The sequence below is a fragment of the Netta rufina genome (genome assembly GCF_964035555.1).
Source record: "Netta rufina genome assembly, chromosome: 3".
NCBI lineage: Eukaryota > Metazoa > Chordata > Aves > Anseriformes > Anatidae > Netta > Netta rufina.
Genome location: NC_140125.1, coordinates 77,742,398 through 77,767,168, shown reverse-complemented (window position 1 = coordinate 77,767,168; position 24,771 = coordinate 77,742,398). Strand labels below are relative to the sequence as shown.

At 36.8% G+C, this 24,771-nt stretch overlaps 1 protein-coding gene across 1 annotated transcript in view; it reads left to right on the top strand.

Annotated features, from left to right (window-relative positions):
- MAN1A1 (mannosidase alpha class 1A member 1) overlaps nt 1-24,771 on the top strand; it is a gene marked incomplete at its 5' end in the record, with an annotated part of 134,595 nt that overhangs the window by 90,958 nt on the left and 18,866 nt on the right. The window contains 2 exons of the mRNA XM_084285202.1: nt 19,270-19,393; nt 20,795-20,888. Of these exons, the coding sequence (XP_084141328.1) occupies nt 19,270-19,393; nt 20,795-20,888 (218 nt within the window). The remainder of the gene's footprint in view (nt 1-19,269; nt 19,394-20,794; nt 20,889-24,771) is intronic.

The following is a 24,771-nucleotide window of genomic DNA, read 5'->3' as shown; positions in this document are numbered from 1 at the left end:
TAATACTTTAAAGTGAACTTACAATAACAAATCAGCATACTGTAGGATATCTTTTCTTCTAGAAATCAATCAATTGCATCAGTAATGAGAACGTTCATGCAGACAGATTTTAGAATTTTTAGAGCTTTAGAATTTTATTTTATTTACAGAAACTAAAGTTTATTATTCGTTATTTTTTCAGTTAGGTGTAGCATTTGGGGAGGTTTAGGGAGTTTCCTTTCTTTTCAGGAATATGACAATGATTGAAGGATTATTGGCTTCTTTGCTTCTTATTCCAGTGATTCCAGCTATGTGCTTGTTAGTTGGATTTCCTCAGGTTTTATAACCAGCTTCATACATCCAGCTGAGTACAGAACATGTCCTTACTCTTAAATAATAATATGAGTTTTAAATTAGAGGATGGGGCCAAACTCTTCTCAGTAATGGCCAGTGATAGGACAAGGGGTAATGGGTATAAATTGAACCACAGGAGGTTTCATCAGTGTATGAGGAAGAACTTTTTTACTGTTCAGGTGACTGGAACAGGTTGCCTAGACAGACCGTGGAGTCCCCTTCTTTGGAGATACTCAAAACCCACCTGGATGCCATCCTGTGTAACATGCTCTAGGTGACTCTGCTTGACTAGAGGTCCATCTCTGGAGGTCCCTTCCAACCTCAGCCATTCTGTGATTCTGTGAAATACAGATAACTGCAATTATGCGCTTCTTTCAGTTGTCTCAGTGTTCGTCAGTGTAATGGTGCCATTCTTGTTTGCTATTTACAATGCTTCTTTAGCATCCTGAACTTCTTTGAATCCTGAATCTGAGTTGCAAGTGGCTGTTTGTAGCATGAGTTTTTTATAAGTTTCTGAGATCATCCAATGCCTTTTAGTTGTATGTTTTCAGTAAATCAATAACTAATTCAATCCATTGTTAATCCTGTTCTAATTTATGTATTTTCTAACCCTGCTGTTCCTCTTCCATGCTTGCTGCTTTCTTCTAATCCGAGCCCTTGTTATTTTGGAGGAGAAGCACACCAGTGGTGATTTTCTGCTCCAACGGTTTCTTCTACTGAACTGTGATTCTGCAGTTGTCCAATCCTATATAATATATATATAATATAGTCATGTATTTGTATATATATTATGAAAATCTGGGAGAAAGAAGATTTTTTAAAGAAAAAAAAAAAAAAAGGTTTGTACTTGGCTTTGCTGCTGAAGTTTGTGTAGGCTTAAAAATGTCTTTTCTTATCTCCACATTCCCTCAAATGTTCCTGGGCAGCCATGATGTTATAATTCCAGTAATGCTGCATCTATTCTTGTCTTTTAGAAAGTTGAGGAGAAAGGAAGTGAAAAGAAATAATTTTTAAGCAGCAATGAGGTTGGAGAAATAAAAAACTTTAAGGTATAAATGGAACATGAAAAAAGTCACATCCATTTTACTCTTCCTTTTTTCAGAAGAGAACACTTGAATTCTCCTTATGTTTTATAAAAACAGCTTTTGATACTAATATGGATACAGGCACAGGAAAATGTCTGCTGTTTGAACTCTGCATTAATTAGCTTTGTGTTATTTTTAACTGAACACTCTTGATCAAAACTATAGTCTATATCTCTATAAAGTCACTTTCCCTACATAGTTCTTATAAATCTTGCAGCTTGTGCTCTGTGAAGGCCAGAAAGGTATGGAGCACTTTTAATGGTTTCTAATGACAAAGTTAACTGATAAAGAAATGCCTTAATTACAACTATATTTTAATCATTAAAAGTCTCAGCAGTGAGTTATTTCAAGCAATGCAGCTACAAACAAAACCTCTTTTATAATTGAAAATACATCTGAATTTTGTCATTAGAAAATTCTTTACAAGATTTTTTAAGGCTCTGTAGGGTTTTTTTTACTTTACTATATTAAGTCAAATTATAATTTATAATTTATTTGCCCTATTACAACACTTCATTAAAATGTCAGAAGATACAGCTTCTAGCTGGGGTACTACACCAAAAGCTGTGCAAGCGGAGCTTTTCACATATGGAAATAGCTATAGCAGTTCTGTTCTGCAGCGTGATTTAACAAAGATTGATTGCAATCTGTTTTTATTAACTCAAGGAAGAAAAGCAGTACAGTGATATTAAGAAAATTAATTATAACTTTCTAATCTGGTAATTAATGTGCAGCTGGGCATGAGTGCAGTTAGTGGAATTCAGTGATTTGGCAGTCCTGACAAATTATCATAATCTGTTTTAAGGTAGACAACTGTTTTTTAATCTTTGCTCAATTTTTTTTTTCACAATTTGGTTTTCACAATTTAGATGTTAGATATGGCTTTTCACTATAATAATGTGAAGTGAAGTTGAGCAGTATTTTTTAGAACACTTTTTTATTCATTTCCAGTGTTGCACTGAAGTTTCTTGTGAAGTCGTTGTATGAGACAGCGATTACTGGTAATTGACCTGCATATGTTGAATAATCTTAAAAAGCTACCGAGAATTTAATGTACCTTGTAAATTGAGAAGCTTCCAATTAAATAGAGTTCTTAGAATAATCACTTTCAAAACTAATCAAGTAATATAATGATGTTGCTGAAACTCTTATTGACTTAATTGTGACAAATTAATAAACCTAACCGATGCAATTACTGTAATGGTTATATTAGTTTGCATTTTTCATAACCTATCCATACATGTTTTTCAAAAACACAAAAGGAAAACAGAAATTACCTCGCTGTATTGTAGCATGACAAGGTGACTTGAGTGGGGGAGTGTTTGTGCCCTTCTTGCCTTCCTTATGAGGTATGAAGGTTATTGTGAATCACCCCATGCTCAGTGCCTCTTCTCTATTAGGAAATCAAATGCTACTGAACAAAAACTAGAACTAGGACCCGAGCAGTGGAACTGATAAGAGAAAATGTTAAGAGCAAATGCTTAAGAGCAGTCTGACTGGTTTTGGTATTATCAGATTTGATCTCCTAAAATACGCTGCAGAGCAAAATATTGTAATCTTGCCAATAATGTTTATCTTTAGTAGTGAAGTCCAGGAGATCCTCCAGAAGCAAATTCAGTCCTATATAAATGCCTCCAGGTTTTTTGTAACTATGTGGTTTTTTTTTCCTCATAATAAAGGTATGCAGTGTTAACCCTGATACATGAATCTTTCTGTTCTATTTCAGTAGATTGGCCTTTATTGTCTTTCTCCTTTTTTTTTCCTTTTTCTCCTGATTATTGATCAGTTTCACCTACAAATAACTTGGAAAGTTGATACTCTTCTATGTCTGAGTTTCTGACATGATGACCATCATGATACTCATATTGAGAAAGATACTGTAAGACATGCTGAATTCTTCTGCACGGAGAAATAAGGATTATTAAAGAACCTGTATCTGCTGAGATTGTTCTGGATATTCTCTTCTATTTTACATTGAGTTGTTACTAGAAATATCTCATGCACATTCATACTAATCGTATGGCATTATCACATCAGTGTTGTGGGTAGGTGAGACAGACTCTTGTGAGCATGCCTCTTGCTGCAAGGAGCCTTCCTCTGTTAGGATGATCATCAAGTTCTGTGTAGGCTGAATCTGTGCTATTTATGTCTCTAATGTTGCCATATAATTTGGAATCACTGTAGTAGGGAGCTAATGCCTGGCATTAGTCAACCATAAGAATGAGTGGTCCAACAAGCAAGACTTCCCATCTCATGTTCTTCTCTGACCTGTAACTCAGCATGGGCTGACTTGTGGAACTCACAACTGTTTCTTTGTGTTGTGGATAACTAACAGTCTTACTTTTTACTCCAGCCCAGGAGTACCAGACTACTCTTTATTTCAGTGGGCTGATGAGGAGTACCATCAAGGCATTGGTTTAGGTAGATGAACCTAGCTGACATCCAAAATATGTGGTATCTCCTGTGTTCTCACTGTAATCTCACATTAAAAATAGAGCAGCTTTGTGTTTACTGCTTTTTGATGACCAGACCTTCCTCACTTTTGTAGACCATGACCTGAGTTGACCTGACTTGGAGAAATGGTGTAATTGAATGTCATTTTTAAAGACATACCAGAATAGTTGGTTTGCTCTATATTAAACAATCCACTGCCCACCGACAAACTGTAATAAAATCCTAGCAGTAAATGTGAAAGACACATGAATGCTATCATAAGAATCAAGATAGCAGAGGGTAAAGACAAAATAAGACTTGTACAACTGTGGATTAGTTTGAGAGCTATTGAGAAGGAAATTAAGAGAGGCTAGTGAGCCAGCTAAGCAGTTTGTTCCAGAAATTTGCTTTCATTGGTTTAAATTTCACGTTAAAATTACATTTTTATTGTTACAACACTGACACATCTTTACGAGGAAGTTAATAGGAGGGAACAATCTTTCAGCAAATTAAATGAAAGGCTACTATTTCCAGCTGACATCTGTGAAACTGCTGCTACATTCCTTGCAGTAGTGCTTAGAGAAATAAATGAGCAAGTATTCATTATAATCGAGCTTTAATGGTAGCCATATGCTATATATCTTGTAATGGTGCTCGTGTTGTGTGGTTTCTGTGTAGTATAAAAAAAAATGAGTATGTCTGTCAAAGGCCCATTAATGTAAATGTCTTGATTCAATACTTAGCCTCGGTGAGGCTTGTGTGTTTTAAATATATCCCAGCAAGTTGCAGTTGCTGCTGCAAATCTGACAACAGTCTTTCTGGTTGACCTTTCAGATTGTCCATTTCATGTCATACTGCATGCTTTATAGATAATGAAATCTGTTGGGGCAAAGAAGATTTTAAGTGTTTCATTTGGGTTTTAATTATTTTCAAATTAATATTTTCTAAGAGAGAGTAGAATGCGTTGTTGTTCAGCAATGTTGTTTCACATCACTTCATGATATTCTACTGAGGTTGTATATAAACCATTTTCTCTGTTTTCTATATAGAAATTATTTTGTAGATTAGTTGAATTTGTATAACTACATTTTAGTCAGGCTTGTTTTGAAAGCTTTTGACATGCTTTTGAAGGATTAAATCTGGTTTGCTAGCCTTCAAGGTTTTCATGAGTGGTAAAAGTTTACAAGCTTGCTTTTGAGTGAACTAAACTTTGGACAGTGCTTCAATATTGCTTCTTTTTCTCCACTTAATGAAGACTAAACAGTTCTTCTGAATGACACACCACCTGCTTTGATAACACATACCTTAAAATTTAGAAAAGGACACTGTATGGGCTTTACTTCTTTCCCTCTTCCAATGCACAGGGATGGGGTGCTCTAAGCATTTTTTACTACCATTTTTAAACAAATTTAATTCATTGAGAATTTGTAGTTTAGATTTCTAGTTCTTTATTACATGTTTTTTGAGGGGTTTCAGGAATGAAATAATCACAGAAAGTAAGGCAGAATCATGTAATTACTTTGTATGTTCTGATGTCAAACACATAAGCTACACCCAAGTTTTTCCATTTGGATATTTATCTAACTGTTTCTTCAAGATCTCCATCATGGAAATTCCATGCTTTTCCAAGGATGCTTATTCCAGTGCTTCTATGTCTTCTCTGTCTTATAAAATCTGTCCCTGTCTTTCTTGAAATGTGGATGGTGTCCACTATTGGATGTAGTTCAAGAAAGACCTTTCCTGGGGTGAGTAAAACAGGCCCTTCAGAACCCTCTTTCCTCAGTTCATATTTAAGCTACTTCATTTGCCCCACAACATGTCTTGTTTGCATTTCTACTTAACAGACTTCTCTAAAACCTCCTTCTCCACACCTGCCACTCCAAGCTTCTGGGGATGCTTCTGCAGCAAAGTCCTCAGTAGCTTCATGAATTGTTCAGACCTCTTTTTCATACACATTTTTTTGAGTAAGCAAACAAGTTGCTCTTGTCTTCGCAGAGCAACTGATGATTCAGCCCACTGGTATAGGCTCAGCATCACTGAGGTTTGTTTCCCTCACTCAAGACAAGCAGAAAGTGTCACTATCTTTTCTATATAAAGTTGGTGCTATTCTGCACCATGTCAATATCTGATCTTCTGATATGGGAGTCTTTGTATTTCAGTATCTTTTGAGCCTCTTTGAAGTAAACAACCACTTTGCTTTTTCCTCTTCTCCTTTAACTATCCTTTGTAATTGTATAACTTTTTTTTTTTTTTTTTTGGTGGGGGAAGGCAAATTGGTTTGTCATTAATCAGTCATATATTGAGTAAACATGCCTTACCTACTTCAGAGGATTACAAAGATCTATTGCTGTCCTCAGAGACAGCAGCTGTAGCAGAGGTCATTTCTTTGAGCTCACTTGTTCCAGAAGGGACAAGAGGTTGGCCTTTTATATTCCATCCTTGCATTCATCCACACATCAAAGACAATTCAGACTCTGGTTGCTGGCCCTTAAAGATGCCCTTTGGAAAGAGACAAAGATGAGAAAGGGGAGCCATCTCCTCTTTCTGAGTTTACTTCGATCATTTGGGCAGGATGTTGCTCTCATACTTCCAAATTTGTCATACAATAAAAGTCAATAAATAAATTGCTTTGATGGATGAGAAAGGCTGTATTTTAAGGTACTCATAGGAAAATTAAAAATAGTTGCTTTTGATGGCTTATAAGCTCAAATGTTCTCTGTTACCCAAAAAGACAATATTGCACTTTTCCGAAATATTTATTTTGTCTGAAATTATCTTTCAACAGCGTCACAAAGACTCATCAGTATGACATATCTGAGCAAAATATATTCCGTTCCTGCTAAGGTCTTCATTTCAGTTTGAGGAATAAGTGTAGTACCTCTTTGCAAGACAATTGTTGCAAGATGCTACATGCTATACTATTTCCTTTCAAAGATGGAAAGCAAAAAAAAACAAAACAAAAATCCTTAAAAATAAAGATATTTGTACTGAAGCTATTAAAAGCAGTGAGAGATGACAAACAACATTTAAAACCTTTTACCAAATGTTTTGCTGGAAATGGGACTGAAACCTGATTTTCTTAAATGGTTTATAAAGCTATAGCAACATTTTCAACATGGGTAATGACATTGTGTATAAGAACAAAAAAATACACATACTATCTCTAGCAGGATTCCAGAAATCTGTTTTCTAAGCTTTTGATTGTTCTGTCCTTTTAAATAGTAATCTTTTCATGCTGATTTCACTTCATCCTTTATTATCTTATTTTCATTGTACTGATTAAAATCCCATTACTCTTAAGCAAAGCTTATTTCACTACTTGATGCCAACCCCTTTATTATCAGATAATCTCATTTACAAAATCCTCTAGGAAATATTTTAAGTGTGGTCACGAGTATTAATGCATGGATTGTGATTATATTTTAAAGCAGTACTTTCAGAAGAAACGGTTGGTACTTCTCATTTTTCTGCTTTCACAGGCTAAAGTTGTGCCAGGGGTGTTTTAGTTTGGATATTAGGAAGAACTTCTTTACTGAGAGGGTTGTGAGGCATTGGAATGGGCTGCCCAGGGAAGTGGTGGAGTCACCATCCCTGGAGGTCTTTAAAAGACGTTTAGATGTTGAACTTAGCGATATGGTTTAGTGGAGGACTTGTTAGTATTAGGTCAGAGGTGGGACTCAATGGCCTTGAGGTCTCTTCCAACCTAGACAATTCTGTTATTCTGCGATTCTATGTGCTGGAAAGGGGATCCAGGACAGTCAGGTTTTTTGCTTTGTATTCTGGTTTCTAGAATCTGAATGGTCTTAATGAAAATGATTTATATGGTGATAGCAGTGTTTCAGACTGCATGAATTCACAGTGCAGGACTGTAACGTTTGCTCTTGTTTGCTATTCCTACTTAACTATAAAATTTACTGCTTTTTTTTGCCCAGTCAATCTGAAACATCTTGTTACTTTTAAAGACTGTTTAGTCTGGACTGTGTATTTAGCTTGGTTACCTCTCTAATAGGATAAATAATTTCCATGTTTAATGTTCCTATTGAAATCCATTTTGTCATCCTCTTGTATCCCTCTCAACCCCTGCTTTCCATTCCCTGTATATTTGTGTTACCTGTTTTCTCTGCCTATTTTAACGGCAGTTATAGGATTTTAATGTTTGACCGTTGTCTGTTGCAACCACCAAGAGTTTTTCTGTTGGCTGTGAGTAAGGATCAAGCCCCTAGTGACTGACACCAGGAGAAACAAATGTTTATCTGATCCCAGAACAAATAGATTTATGTGACACGGCAATGTGTGGGTAAGAAGGAAGGAGAAGATTGAAGCGGACTGGAAGAAAGGGACATTTATCCTTTTCTTAAAGCATTTGTCAAAACAGATTACATCTTAGCAACCGGAGTCTGAAAAAGACTACTTCAGGTTTTTTATCCGGAAAAGCTGTCCCTCTCAGTGAACCAGAATGCCATTTCTGTAGTGTTTCATACCCCTGTCACAGAATCTGTGAAAGCAGACACTGAAGAGAGAGGTATCCCCCGACAGCAGTGGTGTCTCTGTGTTATGCATGCTGAGACCAATATATATGTGTAAGTGCATGTGCAAGTGTGATCTATGGCATTTGTAAGTTAATGTTTTATCATATGAATATCACAGCTGCAAGTTTTGCTGTCTGGCATCTGAAACTGCTGTAGCTACAATAGCTGTATTAAAAGGAGTAATATTGGCTTGTCAGACAGAATGTCTTTGGCAAAGAATCCTTCACATGAACAGTAGCTACAAAACTACTTAAAACAGACCTTTGCAACTTGTCAGCCAATTATTTGTAATAATGAGGCCATGCAGTTAGCGTAGTGATTGTGATTCTCCATTGAAACATTTAATGGTGCCACATACAATATCAAGAATAATAAATGTGAATAAATGCCTCGAAAGACAGAAGTCTGACTGGAACTGAAAGGGCTCTGAGTACACTTAAAATATTTTCTGGAAGATGAAGCTAATGAAAGCTAATTAGGTTCAGAAAATTAGAAGATTAAAAACACTTTCTAAGGCTACCATCTGGCATTGAGCAGTGAATGTAATCTGGATAAACAAAGTTGTTTATATATATATATGATATATATATGTGACATCTATATTTAAAATGATCAAGATTGAGATTAGGATGATCTAGAGTATTAAACTTAGTTAGGAATGGGAAGTTAGGAATTCATGGCTGGGAATTTTCATGTAGTCTGTCAGTTGCCATCCATTGCTCTGATGCTCTTTACCTTCTCTGAAAAGTCCCCATCAAACTGAAGAATATGAATATGCAGATTTTGTCCTGTCCAGAAGATCATTAATGGCTTTCAGTGAAGAAATGGCTTGTGTTCTTCTGATAGAAAAGCCATTGTTATTCTTGATTGGATTGTGAGTGTTTTCAAGCTGAGCTAGAGGTGACCACTGTTGTGGGTTCTCCATCATAGCAAGATGTGAATCAATTGGGAGAGCAAGAGAAGACGGGTTTCTAACAGCAATTTTCCATAGTATTTCTATGTTATCTAGTCACTTCCAAATGCAAAACACTCAATAGTCATCCTCATAACAAATTATTTTATGGACAAAAGAAGTGATTAACGTTTATTTGTACTTGAACAATGCAATTGATGAGACATGAACAATTCAGCAAAGCTAGAGTGTCAGCTTTCAGGAAAGGAATTCTGATGTGGGTTAGAAGCTGAATGAAGAGAAGTGAAAAATTAATGAATTAGTTGGGAGGGGAGGAACAGAAATTTATAGCAAATCTGCAGCAGAAAAGAAAAATAGCCTAAATGTTGAATGCTGGAAAACTGATATAAAACTGGGAGCAGAGCCCTTATAAAGAGATGTACTGAGCAAAGTAGATCAAGAATGCTGATTGCCATGGCAGTTTAAGGCAGGAAGCACTCATTTTTAATATGAAATGTGAAGTTCTGAAATAAGCTTTAAATCTGAACAAGGGTAGTTTGTCTTTTACTGTTAAAAGTAAAGTGTTTGTGCTAAACTCTTCCAAAATCCTCTCCCCCAGTGAAGATGCCAGAAAAGGTGTTTTCAGCTGGCTTCTCAGAGACAGCTTTTGGAGTTTTTCTTGAGGGGTGGGGGATTTTTGTTTGTTTGGGTTTGGAGCAGGTTGACTGCCACTAATACTGAATTATACAAGTCGTAGTAGGAAATTTTATTCTAACACCTTATTTTTGCACGGATGGCAGAACTGTAGGCTTCTATTCATAACTTTTCATTTCCTGTTATTTTCACTTTTCTTCAGGGCCTTGATTAAAACTAGTCTGTGCTGGTACTTATCACTTGCCCTGGTCTGTTGTGCTGTGTTCCCTCTTGCTTTTGTAGCCCCTGGAAATTGATTAATTAAACCTTTAGTGCATAAAGTAATAGGAAACGTGATTTGTTTAGTTTATTCATTGCTGTATCGTCAGAGACATGTAGGTCTGCGCTGTGTTCAGATAGATAACTTTTATCAGAAATGATCACATTAGCAAGTACAGTCTTAAACAGTGACACTGGAAATTACCTTTGAACACTTGCCATGTCTAATATCAATATTCGAAACTGTGCATGGCCATTCTAATAATTGCCTCTCCCTCTTGCAGACCCCTCTTGTTGTGGGTGCATACACGTAAGCTTACTGTTTATAAACCCAATTGCTCTGCTTCACAGTGCCAGTTCCACAAGCTTTGATTCCCCTTTGGAGTACCATTAATGTAAGTGCCACAGGGCAGACAGCCGTGAGGGAAGGGTTGTAAAAACCCTGCCAGTGAAGTCCTGAAGAAATTCAATGTATTTCCATGGAGCAATGTTACAGGAATCTGATATAAACAGAGCAGACAAAGAATCAGAGTATCTTAGTCTCACCAGTCCATTCATTTTAATTATTTTAAACATCAGTAGGCCCAGTATCACTAGGTCCAGATGTTTAAAAACTGTGTATCAGATCATGAATGAAGTGTCTGAAGGTGTGCCCTGTTTTTCATTCATAGCAGCTGTCAGACATCAGTGCATACTGTAAAGCATGGTCTTCCCGTGGGCGATTTCACTGGCCTCTGCTTATTCTCTGCTGCTCTCCAGAGCCAGATGAGGCTGTCTCCTCTTCATCTTGGTTCTCTCTGCATTTTGGTCTCCACCTACCTTTTGGCTTCTCTTGCTGCCATTGTTTCTATTCATCTCAGTGTCCTCTCACTTCACCATTTCTCCAGAAGCCATCACAACTCTGACCTAATGATGAGCTTTCACCAGGGGGCTGATCCTGTTGTCATGACATTAGATTTTATGGTGGTATTGAACAGTCTTCAGCCAGATGATGTGCATGTGCCTCCCATATAAATGGATGCATCTCCTGTACTGGCAGCAGTGAAGTAGCCAGGAGATCAGCGTACGTTAATGCTGACACCGCGTATGACTAGGCAAATAGACAAAATTAATGTTCTCAGACTAATAGCTCTCGGGTCTATAACTCTTCATTATCTCTCTTGTTACAGTATACAAACCATTTGTGTTCTGTCTGACATTACAGCATCGAAATTTTTATATTCCCTGTAGTACTGTAAAATTGAGTAACCACTTTTGTTGTTAGTTTATGCGCTGCAGTTGCTGATGGTATGAATTCACTGTCTGCCACCTCCTGCTAAGTCAGCATCCCTAGAAATCACCTCGCCAGGTAATTGCTGGTATCGGTCAGTCTTTGGAGAGGGCAGCTCAGCTGAGCAGAAAGCAACCAGCTGGGCAATGATTAGGCAAGGGCGGTGGTTACGCATTCATTGTCACAGCTGAAAAACTCACCAGCTGTTAGCACTTGCCTAGAAGATTCTCCTGACACCGAGGAATAAAACAGACATCAAAAACTACTGCATAGCCCAGCTAGCTGATTTAAGATCCTTTTTGTGCTGCCTCCAGCTGTTGAGACATTGTGTGAGAGATGCTTAACCAGATGATTGTAATTTTCCTTTCTTGTTGTGGAAGAGTCAGGGCTCCAGCCATTCTGCCTGCCTGGGTTATGCTGCTTAGGGGGGAGATAGGGACCACAGAGGAGTGCAAAAAGTTAATTGCAATTTTTTGGAAGTTGGACTGGAAGTTATTTCCTGCTTGCTTCTGGGATTGCAGTGCACAGCTAGAGAGCTCTCTCTGTCACAGGGCTCTCCCTTCACCTTTGCAGCCAGGGTGCTGTCCTGGCAGCTTTGGCCACTGGGCTGGGGTGGGCAAGTTAAGTACCAGTGGCTTAGGCAAACCCGGGATTTTGTTGTTCCTGTCTTCCTTCTGTAAAATAGAGGTGCAGCTGATTCATGGTATGGGGAAAACAGAAATATATTTAATATCTTCAGGGTGTTAGAAAATAAATAATCAATTTCACTGCTGGTAAAGGCAAGCCCTTACACCAAGGTGCCATACTTTATACCTTTGGGGAGAGGGGTGAAGGAAATTGTGAGGATTATTTTTTTTTAATTAAAATATTAACTTATTTTTATGTTGAGGTGCATGTGTCACAAAGTATATTTAGAACATATTAATTGTTTGGTTATGAGGCCATCCCTCTGCCTAGTAAATGCTGAAAGCAATTAAGTTTTATTTAGCATTTTGACATATTTTGTGCCGTCTTTGGCTCTGTTTCAAGTTAATCTCTTAAATATATTTTGTTTAAAATGAGAAATAAATATTGAGCATGTAAATGAAAACCTGACTCTTTACTGACCCCTTTTCATTTGTTCGAAGGAGGCTTAGTTGACTTAATTAAATCAAAATATTATTCTGAAGGACTGCTAGTGGCAGATAAGAAATTGACTGAAGGCTTTTACAATATATAAACAATTTATTAGCAATACCATGATGAGACAGTATAGCTACATAATGACTTTTTATATAAGGAAGGCATTTATTTGCACGGGGGAAAAAAAAAAAAAAGAGCCTTACCTCAAAATAATAATAATTTGGCAAAATAGGATGTGCCCTTGAAGATTTTTCTCATTGGAGAGAATATAATAAAATTGACATACATTATATCTAAGGTAGAAATGTCAGACATATTCATAATGCATTGTGTAAACTTGCTTATTTTTACTAATTCACAACATGTGGCATCATCTCTATGGCTTTAGCTGGGGATAGAAGATTCATGGACTTTGAGGGATCTCCTTTTCGTGTCACAGTACTGCAGAAGGGTTTTCTTTTTCTTTTTTTTTTTTTTTTTTTTCTTTTTAATCTGCTCAGTAATTATCTTGCTATATTTTATTAAAATGTCATTGCAAATGTGGTCTGTCCAAAAAAAGGACCGTTAAAAATAAGTCGTGAGCTAGGAAAATCTTATTTTAGAATTAAAGAATTAAAAATATAACATTACCAAGTCTTAACCTCCAGCCCTACTTCTTGCTGTATATATAAAGGTGGAGAGAGTTATAAAATTCTTCTGATACCTGAGAAAGTATTTGAAATCCTGGGGAGATGTGGGCATCTGGCAAGGGCTAACTGTAGGTGAGGTTGGTTTCTCTGAGCTTACTCTGTAAACGGAGAGACTCCATCCTTAGAGTAATCTCCTCTGTGAAGTGATTTAATTCTGTTATCTCCCTGTACTGATTATCAGGGGAGCCCTGAAGAGATTTATTTCTGCGAATACCCTCCTTGAGCTTGTACTGGTCTCCCATTTTCAGGTCCTCAGTTATGGTCAGTTCTTTGGTCAACATACAGTGTCAGTAAGCTAAATTACACCATCTTGGATATGACCCATACAGCAGAATCTCATGTTATTATAATTTTAAGGCTAAAACATAGAAAAGCAATCATATTATGCATGCAAAATTGTCAGAGAAATTTCTACTTAATGGCTATATGACCAAATGGCAATTCCAGCTTCCTTCACAGAGGAAAAGCAGGGGAATTTTTTTTCGTTCCCAAAACAGCTAATAATTTTACTTCATTAGTATTTTTAAGGTGTGTATTCTTCAGGTTGAATCTCCAGGAGAAGCATGAAAGCAGAGTTCCTAAGGGAACTCTGAGGGGAAAAAGGAAAAAAGAGATGCAAAAGCTCTAGGAGAAGATTAGGTCCAACCAATTCCAGTTGTATTCTCCAGGTGGATTCTCTTACACTTCTGGAGGTACCAGGCACAACACATTTTCTCCAAGTCCCATGACTCTAGGGAATTTAAATCGAGTCTTCTTAGTGCTGTGTTCCAATTTCTCTGTTCTAGAGTTTTGCACTTTCACCCACTATCATAATTTGAATAGCTTTTATGCAAAGAAAAGATCAGCATTAGTAAGGAGCCTGAAGGAACTATAGGGAGTTATTTTCGTATTTAATCTTAGAACTTATAACAACATCAATTCTCAACATTTCAAATTGTCATTGCTGGGTCTCTCTTATTCTGGCCTTTCACCTTTTCTATTGGCCGGTTCTGCAAAAGGATGTTGACTCTTAGATTGTGGTTTTGAATCCTGCATTAAATATTGAAATTGTGAAGTCTTATTGTGTCTCCAACTTGTGGACTAGTCCTGACACCCTTCAGGAAAGGATGGAGGATGAAAAATTTTCTGCAGAGGGGTGCTCACTAATGACCAGAATTTTATGTGTTTTGACCTGTTGAATTTTTTGTGTGGTTTCCCTGAGGATTTGCTGTTCTTTTCAGGTGAGAATTAGCTGCTGCTTTTTATATATTGGGGATATAATGTAACATTAAAAGAAATCTTGTAAATATTCTCGTGCCTCTGACTTTTGCTAAATTAAAAAAGTTCATGATATTTTTATTTCCTCTGTGATTCCCTCTCCTTGGACGATTTGAATGTTTAGAAGAGCTGCTGTTCTCATACTTTCTGTTCCTGCATACAAAAGGAACAACAGTAGTCTACTGAAAAAATACCAAGTTGAGTTACCAGCAGCCCAGGTCAATCAGGCTTGTGTTTCCACAGAGGGAATCACAATAGAATTACAAACACTGTGTTTTGGATTCTATGGCACTCGGTTTTCAGTAACAAAGTTCATAAACTAAATGGGAAATACCATAAAATAGTGATGGTCCTACTTTAATATGCTGTTCTGGTCCAGATTCTCACTTTACATTTCACTTAACTGCATAATACTAGTTATAATAATATAGAAATAAATCCTTAAATATGTCTTTAATGTTTTAAAGAAAAAGACAAATTTGCATTTTTTGAGTTTTAAGTATTATAAACAATTTGGTTCTAGACACAATGGATTGAAGTACGTTAAAATAGTGTCCTGCAAACTGATTCTATTTTAGCACTGGTCTAAAACTTTAAACCACAAGGTTCATCAATGTGACTTCTCCTTCTTCCTTCCTGAGGTGTAGAAGGAATTTTGTTTCTGTCTCTGATGTCAGTATGTGACTGATACTTAGTAAAGGTTGTAGTGAAGATCAGCAGAGGAAAAATGAAAAATACTGGGACATTCAACCATTCTGGAGTGAAAAGAAGCTGAAAAAATTAATTTTTTAACAGATACTGCTTTGGTTGAGGCCAGTGATCTCCACGTAAATTTGTGTAACTTATACCCAGATCCTTAAGCAGCTATCTGAAAATCCCCCAAATGGCCTGATCATTCAGGCTCCTTCCTACTGTAGTTTCCTGACATGAGTAATGGGTGACATTGGAAGAAAAACTGTAGGTACTTGTGATGTTATACATGTTTTTGCTAAAATTTGGAGCGGAAGTAAAATCTTTCACCATAGCTCCAAGCTTACATCTTAAGACTTCAGGAAGACTGTACATTCATAACTGAAGAGTAAATAAATAACCAGCATGAACTTTATGGCTGAAGAGTAAATAGATACCTAGTATTGACTTTTTCGACTTTGGAGAATTTTTTGGTCACCCCAATTGACTTTTTCGACTTTTGGAGAATTTTTTGGTCACCCCAATATTGGTGAAGACCTTGAAAAATGTCTTAGCAGAAGCACAGGATTTGTTGTCTCATGCATGGGCAGAAGTCAGTATTTTAATATGCCCAGTTATAAAGATTTACTGAGCTATTCCACATATTTTCTGCATTTTATTCTCCAGGATACCTTGTGTCATTTGCCTGTCCTTTATAAATGTACTCATTCTGTATAATTTTTGACACAGAAGTCTTTTTCCATTTCAGCATATGCCTTCCTCAACAGCTTCTCTATTGCTCAAGGTCTGTTTTGTTTTAAAAATATACAAAATTTAGGAAAATCCCTGAGCAATTTAAAAAAATAAAATAAAATAAAAATAACAGAAACAAGCACCGTCTTCTGTTTCCTTTTTTTTAAAGCCAAGAGTCTTAAACAAAAAACAATCTACTTTCTCGGATCAAAGAGTACGAAATGTCCCTCAGTCTGTATGCTGAGAGCTTAGTTGAGCATCTCCCAGGTTCTAGTAATGTCTTTTCAGGAGCTCATTATCTGCAGAGCCGTGCGTGCTGGAATCTCGCTTTAAAGTGATGATAAAGTTAAATGGAGCCAGAAGCAATACTGTGGCTGCTGTGTTCACCTATTCGCTTATCTGCTTTGTTCCTTGCAAAGATTAAATATATGAAAGAATATTTGATATCCACAGCTGAGGGGTACATGAAAATTAGCTGAAAACACTGCATTTGAATCCTTGGTTCTACCATTCTTGAAGAAAACTTGTCAGTTTTGACTTAGAATGCCCGTCTGAGACAAATCAAGCAGATATCATTATTTTACAGATTTCCCAGAAATATATTAATGCTTTTTTTTCTAACTAGCTCTCCCAAATGAAACCAATAAAAGCTACATTAAAATTGACATGAGTGCAACATCGAGCTTTCTACTTCTATTGTATTAAACATAAAGAATGTAAGCTTACTTTCTCAAACCATCTTAAGCAAGAAGAATCTTCCACACGCAGTAAAGCTTGCAGTGATGCTTAAGAACAGAGTGTTGCATGCATAAAACGTCTCAATAGCTGTGTTTGGAACTTTTTCTAATTAACAAAACACAGTCCATCAAAATGTTCTGACTGAAGGTGTTGATATCAGCAGAAGTTCTTGTGGAGCACAGGTAGGAACTTAATACATTTTCTGCCACGTTTAGGTGATGCATTGCTGCAGGAGCAACTCAACAGTTCCACTTTGAGATTTATTGAGGAATTTAATAGAAAAAAAGAAAGGGTTTTTGCAAGTTGCACCAGGACATGGTAACTTTTCAAAACCTTGAAACAGTTTGCCTTTTTTTCTGGTCAACTTTGTGTACCAGTAGTGTGTTATGCCATATCTTTTAATCTGAGTAATTTGGAAACAAGCTAAAATATTGTCTTCCAGAACTCATCAGTTAGGCAGAATTTGGGCCAGCATGGCCCAGAAATGGTGCCTGCTTCTTGGGTGAATACGCCTGCAGACGTAAGTTCTTCGGTCTGTAGATAAGGTTTCCGTACCGTTTGTCTGTAGTACTCCCCTTGATCTTATTTTCTGTAATATTTTGATATTTTCATGCCACCATCTGGAAAACTTTTGACCCACAGCAGATTGAAGCACAGACAACTTCTAAGCCAGTGGGTTATGTTTTCTTTGCTTCCATTTTCATCAAATGTAAAACACACTCTATTCATTGTAAGATTGCTCCTAAAACAAGACATTCAGGTCCCACGAAACTTGTATTCTGTTTCTGTCATGTAAAAGTTGGATTGTGTGTGTCTGCAGAACCCTGATTTCATTATCTCATTGCTTTTGTCTGCAGATTAGGAGCATTGTTCTCCTTTGGAGTTTTGGGCAGCCATTTGCGTCAGGGGACTTCCGTGTGTCCCAGCCTCTTGTACCTTTAGGGTCAGTGAGGGAAGCCCCACCTGACTGCTTTCCTTTTGCTCAGCCAAGTTCTCCCTCAGTGCAGCGCTCAAGTAAACTTAATCACTTTGATGCTCTTTGTGCTCTGGGAAAAACAAAATCGGCAGCATACCTGCAGGGGAATATTTGGCAGACACTATGGTAGTTCAGAAATGGGACAATGCAGGAGGTAATATTCTGAGATTCATTTTAGTGGGACCTCAGTGAGTTTCAAAGGTGCCTTCAGCTCAAGGCCAGGCAGCAAAAAGTGTTGGACTGTCTACAGCCACGGCATTTAAGTAGAACACAAACGTGCTTTTTTTGGCATCTTTATTCTGTTTTTAGTTTCATGACTTGTTTTCATTTGTGTGTGCGTGTGCGACAGAAATTTCAAAACAGTGTGTTAATATAGCTAGTGGGAAATGACTGGAGTTGTCATTTCTTTATATTGGTAAAACTTTAATTAGAGGTATTTGACTTTCTGAAAAAGATATTTGAATATCGCTGAGGGTTTCCATCGTAATGAACTAAGGGTAGGATTTCTTGGTTTTGTTCGTTGGGGAAGGGCAATATAAGTAACAATTTAACTCTGGAGGAATACCCAGTTTTCATTGTTCTGTAAGAGCTAACATGATTCTTGTGACTGCTTATGTGCAAAAGTAAAATTAAATTATATGTGTGTGTATGTCAGTGTCTGTAATGCTGTTTACAGCCTTGAAAATAAGGAAGACACTCAGCACCTACTAAGTGTATTTGTACCTAACATTTGTGCTAAAAATGTGCTTCTCTTATATGTCATTATTCGTCCACATGCTCAGGAAAGCTGCTTCTTTAGTCTTTTTTTTTTTTTTTTTTTTTTTTTTTAATATCAGGAGGGGTTCTTAACATTCTGAATATTGCTGCTGGAAATTTCAAGAGGAAAAAAAAAAAAAAAAAAAAAACTTTTTATAATGAAACTTCAACAAACTTTTTCTCCTGAATTTCAACCAGCATTAGTTCTAGTGGGGATTTAGCAACAAATGCGCTTTTATCTACTCTCAGCACAAAACCTAAGATTAATTTTACTGTGAAGTGTCTTTAGGTCTAATTAAAAATGAAGTTACTCATCCTGCTCAGACTGCCCTGACAGACAATGCCTAAATATCCTTCTCCAGTTAATTTTTTGGGTATTAAGAAAGATATACTGCATATACTTTTAATTTAAAACTTGTCTTTCATACATGCAGTATTTTAAGGCAGTAAACACTTGCACTGTAGAAGGATGAGAGCAGTTAGGACAGGAACTTGTGCTAAATACGGAGAAAGCAGGTGAAGTCTGAGATTGTTTTCATTATGATTTATTTAAATGTGATATCATACTGTGAAATAATGATGCAGTGACGTGTAATGTAGCTATACTTGAGCTAAAAGAGTGGCATGCTCCCAGAAGTGACCTGACAAGCCTAGGCAGAGCCTGGGTTGAAGTATTTTGAGATCCCGTTGTAAAGTCAGAAGATTGCTGAAAGCATGGTTTCTCACACAGATACTCAATATATTTTAAAATCATTATCTTCTTTTAATAATAGTATATCTATTAAACATTGTATTTTATTAGCATTGCATAAGATACTTATGTTTTCTGTTTTTCTCTCCCCTTCCCCTGCCTAGTGGAATCGGTCGAAATTGGCCATGGGCATCTGGTGGCAGCAGCATTTTGGCAGAATTTGGAACTTTGCATCTGGAGTTCGTACACTTGAGCCACCTGTCTGGAAACCCTGTATTTGCTGAAAAGGTTAGATTGTTCAGTTAAAATCATGTTCTAAAAGATAAATCACATTTTAGGAGACTAATATCTCTACAGAGAGATTTGGATTTTCAAAATTGTATTTTTCCAATTGGATTTTTGGAGGAGGCATGGGCCAGAAACAAACTTACTGAGCAAATTAATTATCTTTTGAAATTTATGAAAATTTGATGATTAAAATTTCTTCTATTGAGAGACAACTAAAGCGAGATGAAAGTGTGCATGTTAAAAATCCTATGCTTCTCTTTCAAAGTGGAATCAAGCTGTAGCTGCAAGGAGCTGGAAATATGTTTATGTAAGCTGCTCCTAAAAGCCTTTAGAGACATTGATTCCACAGCCTCCCAAGACAAGCTGTTCAAGGTCTGGTACACTTGTTAAAGAAGAAGAAACTGGAATAAGCTTTGCATGGAGGTACTCAGAACTATTAATTAAGTTAGGTGTAGGACTCTTCTCAGTCTGTATTTAGAGAGTAACTGCTAGTAATGTAGCACCAAGATGCAGAAGGCAGTTTGTGTCCCACAACAGAAATTCTTTTACTGCTTGATGTAAGCTTATTTCTCTTGTGTCCCAGCAGCTAGTTCAGTTGATCTCTAAGCATACAAGATGTTTAAAATAAAGCTGTCAGTACCTTTTTTTATTTTTTTACTGCTTCTGGTCTGTGTTTGTCATGATCTTCATTCTCCCAAGTTGCTACCTTTGCTTTTTTTGTGAAAATTAAATTTCAGTTTAAATTATTTCATGTGCTCTGCAGTGAATTGTGCTACTGAATGACCCCATCTGCAGAGCATCTGTACTGTAATCGTTTCCCTGGGCCTCTCATTTGTGGCAAGCTCCTTAATCACACTGGTGGAAAGCTCGGGGCTGAATTGGTTCCTGCTGGGCAAGTTGGTTGTATGAAGCTCGGTTCCAGCAATGTTCTCCTTTCTAGGCAAAACAACCTTACAATTCACTTATGCTTCTCAACTGGGTGATGGGTTTAGTATGGTAATAACGTTACTGATTTGGGTATACGAGAAATAAAGTGTTGAAGTAGGTGAGCTTAGTTAAGGCAATTAGCGTCTGCAAATTTCAGAATACTGTGGAGGGACAAAATATTCTGTATGGCAAGACCTTAACTTTAGAGCTTGCTTCTATTGTGTTGTTTCATTACCAACACTTGTCACAGAAACTCCAGTCTTTTTGTAGCTTATTTACATGATGATGTCAGCCTAGAGGATCTTTTTAATAACAACATAATTGCACAGATGCATTCAGATACATAGTACATGTGCTGAAAAATACTATTTTTTATTTTATCAGGACACTTGCACTTCGAAACTCTTCTACTGATGCTGTTTTATTTTGGGGGAAAAATGCATGAGTGCTCAGTGTTTTGTATCCTTCCAATAGGTAATGAATATTCGAAAAGTTCTAAATCGACTGGATAAACCGGAAGGCCTTTACCCCAACTATTTGAATCCCAGCAGTGGCCAATGGGGCCAACGTAAGTAGATCACTTCTTCAGTACTATGAACTGTCTTATCAGTATGCCGTTTGCAGTTGTTAGCTTCTTTCAGTCATTGTTACATGTTTTATTCATTCCTCATATTATATCCAAGTTCTTATACAATGCAAAAAAAATAATGCACATTAAAATGCAGTAAGTAGAGTTATTATTTTGAAATGTTCTCTTTTAAGGTCTTTCAATATGGCTTATGCAAGTGGGGAAACATCAAACTATGTAGCTTTGGAATGGAATTTGTAGATTATAAAAGCCTTTTATTGAAAAGTCTAAAATGCCCTCAAAAGTAGGTGCTTAAGGAAACATTATTAGCTCATCTGAATCAAATTCCATGTTTTTAGCCTGGTACAGCTCCACTGAAGATTAAAAAACTTTTTCCAGTTAATACCAGCTGTGATTTCTGTTGAAGTTTAATACTAACAATTAAGGAAGCAAACCAGACAGAACTGTCATGGTATTAATACTCTTGGAACCACTATTGGAGACACCAAAATTAGAAGGCAAAGTATATAAAAAAAAAATGCTTTAAGTATTTGAACTTCTCAGCTCAGAAACTCAGGCTCAAGCTCAAGACCGAGCCTGTTCTTGTTATACAATGCCTTCTCTGATTTTTATTCCGGGTTCAAAGCCTAAGCAGTGTGCAAAAACATGTCTGGAGACCATACTTCTTTCTCCACTCTTCCCATTTACTTGCAGTCCACAACCATCCCATTCATGTTTCCACTTTCAATGTTTCAATGTTCTCTTAAGAAAACAAGCAAGATAAGCTGGCTTAATCTTACAAGAAAGAGGTAGATGAGATGGTTTCTTTGATTATCAGTGTTAGAGGTGGTTGGACCACAGAAGACAGGGAAAGGACTGGAGAAATTCTTTAATATAACAATTTGTCTGGTATGCAGCTAAGATGAAGTGAGGTTCTGAATTCTTCATAGGACTGTCTGCTGTCTGTATAAAGATAATTTTTGCATAGGCAAAGAACAAGCTTTTTAATTGAACAAAATATATTTTTGAATGTTTTTGTGTCACTCTGTGAACTAAAAAGATGTACAGAAAGGTTATGATGCTCATTTGTATTATTCCATCAAGACAAAGGCCATTTCCCTTTGTGCATTAGAAGTATTCCCTTTGTTTTGGAAAGCCCCATAGTTTGCTACTCTGTGAGGCTTGTTTGAGGTCATTCTGCCACTGGCCTGTGGGAGCTCAGTGTGTGTAAGTGCCTGACTCCAGCTGGCACGTTTGTACAAACTCTCTGGCGTCTGTGCCCACTTGTTGCACATGCTGGTTTAGCATGGCTTTGTAGAACACTAAAGCTTCCCATTGATCCTAAAGCAGTAGGTACCAGGTTTGTTTAGAAGGCCACCTCAGTGTTTGTGAGCCTGCGTTCAGCCAGCTTTAGCTACCTTGGCTTCCTTCCTTGGCTTCAGTCAGCCTCAGAAACGCAGCTTTTTGGTGGTAGCCTAGACAACAACTTTCCTAACTTGTATCCAATTCCCTTTTTTAGTGCAATAGTATTGAAAGCTCAAATGAGCGAGGCTGAACTGGGATATCCTGCACCTGGCATTCAGCTTAGTTACACAGTCACACAGTTACTCTTGTGGTGGGCTGAATGACAGTAGATGTTGCTAGTAGCTGACAGCATTAGTGGCTCTGCCGTGTTTATTTTAAGGCAGTCAAATACTGATGCTGCCATGTGGCCTTTGACATTTCCATATTTTTAAAGTAATTGTGTCTTATGTACTTATCTTTCACACTAAATGCCAGTTTCTGTTGGTTTGAACAGTAAAGATTACAGTGTATACTGCCTTTGTTTTCCGTGTAGTATTGATGTAGAAATTAGCTTTCTGCATGTGCAAATCATGAACACAATTGTTGATGTGGGTCAGTCCCTAGCATGCTGAACAGTAAAAGCAAATTTAATCTTTACTTGTTGCATGTCTTCCAATTCAATTGTCTCTGTTTGAAGACATTGATTTTTTTTTTCCATAGTAGGAGATCAGAACATAAAAGTTGAATAGTGTTTTATTCAAGATTGCTTTTCTAGTCTGTTTTCAGTTGATTACACCTAGCCCCATAACTAGTTCAAGACAGAAGTATTCCCATTCAAGCGTCAAGTGGGGAAGGGGAAGTAGTTTCTGAACATTTATTCTTTAACAGTGCTGTAACTATGAAGGACACTGCTGGATCACTGCCACTGTTCCTGTAAATTCATTTAGCCCTTGTTATTTTGACAGTAAACTGACAGTGATTTGCTGCAGCATGCGTCAATTGGATTTGTCTACTGCAATAATGTATATAATAACAGGGCTTATTATTGATGAAACTGTGCTTCTGCTATTTAGTTTGCAAATGTCAGAGGTTTCTATGGTAATTTATTTAGGAAACCGTAAAGGTCATTTAAATGCTGCTGTTCAAAGATCAGCCCTCCATCATAGAAAATGTTCTCATTTTTTTAAGAAGCCTCTTTTCGTTTTGGATCATGAACATTTAATTAAATAAATGGTATATTCTTTGCAGAAATTTAATATATCTCATTCAAAAGAATAAGGGGAAAAAAACCTGTTGATAATCCAGGTTTGATGGCACAATGTATCTGTTAGGCAAAAGGATGGGATACATTTGGAAAACAAAATTATTTTTTGTATGTCACCAGCTCAAGGAGGAAAAAACACTGTTAATAAAGTTTGAATTGGAAAAAAGTCTATCTTCTGCAGATACATGGCTTTCCAATTCAGTAGGCAAAAGGAAGTATTCCATGAAGAGAAGATACTAAGGAGTTTAAAAATAAATAGATTCTCTGTGTTCTGAATTCCACCAACAGAGGCATAACTGAAGTTAAGATCAGTGAGTTGCTGAGAAACTTGAGGTTGGCACCACTAACCTTCCTGCTGCTTGCTTTGTAAGCCTGGATTACCCCAAATGAGTTCTGCTTTTCTCACGCCCAGAACTTTGTGGTATGACTCAACATCTTGCTGTGCAATATATGTACCCACATCTCCGTCCTGGATGTCTTGGATGGTATTGTCAAACCCCTTCCATGCTGTAAAATTGACAGATATAAATGAATAGGCCTGGTAAAGCATTTTGAAATCCTTTCACTGAAGACTCAATATATGCCAAGTCCCTTAATGTTACCAGGCAGGATCAACTTCAAGAAGAAAACCTGGAGTTCTTAGTTTAACGGAGCTTAGAGGTTGTAGTGTTTTACACATTTAGGAGATAAAATGCTGAAATCATACGATAACCCATTATAATTTGGCCAAGTATCTTCTCGGGTCCTGGACAGCAAGTTGATGCCACCTTGTGCAAGTAGCTAAGAGCATCGGTAATTCCTACGTGGCTGGTGCAATGACATTAAATGACATTGAATGGTGCAATGACATTGACTTGATTGCAGTGCCAAGTCCTAGATGTGTGCAACTGAATAATCACAACATTTGTAGTACCACATTTTTTCATATAGTAAGCACGGGACAGAATAAATCAATGCAATAGCAATAATCTTCTGTAGATCTATCAAAGTCTTTTTTTTTCTTTGCCTCTAGAACTATTGCTGACTTCTGAGACCAGCTGGATGTTCAAAAAATACTATAAAATTAACAATAAAGTAAATTCATCTTTGTAGTAGTGAGCTTAAAACATTTTGATTTTTCTATGAGTTCACTTAAATGGAGCACTAGTGAATAAAGAACAAATAAAAACGATACCTGCATATTAAGAGGGGAAAGCATTTATCTAATTACAGAGCACTTTCTACTTTTTTTCTTGTTTTTAAGATAAAAAATAACTTAGGTTAATGTGTTTTTGTATGACATTGACTATAAACATGAATTAGATGTTAAACATACAAGTTCTTGTTTCTTTTCTA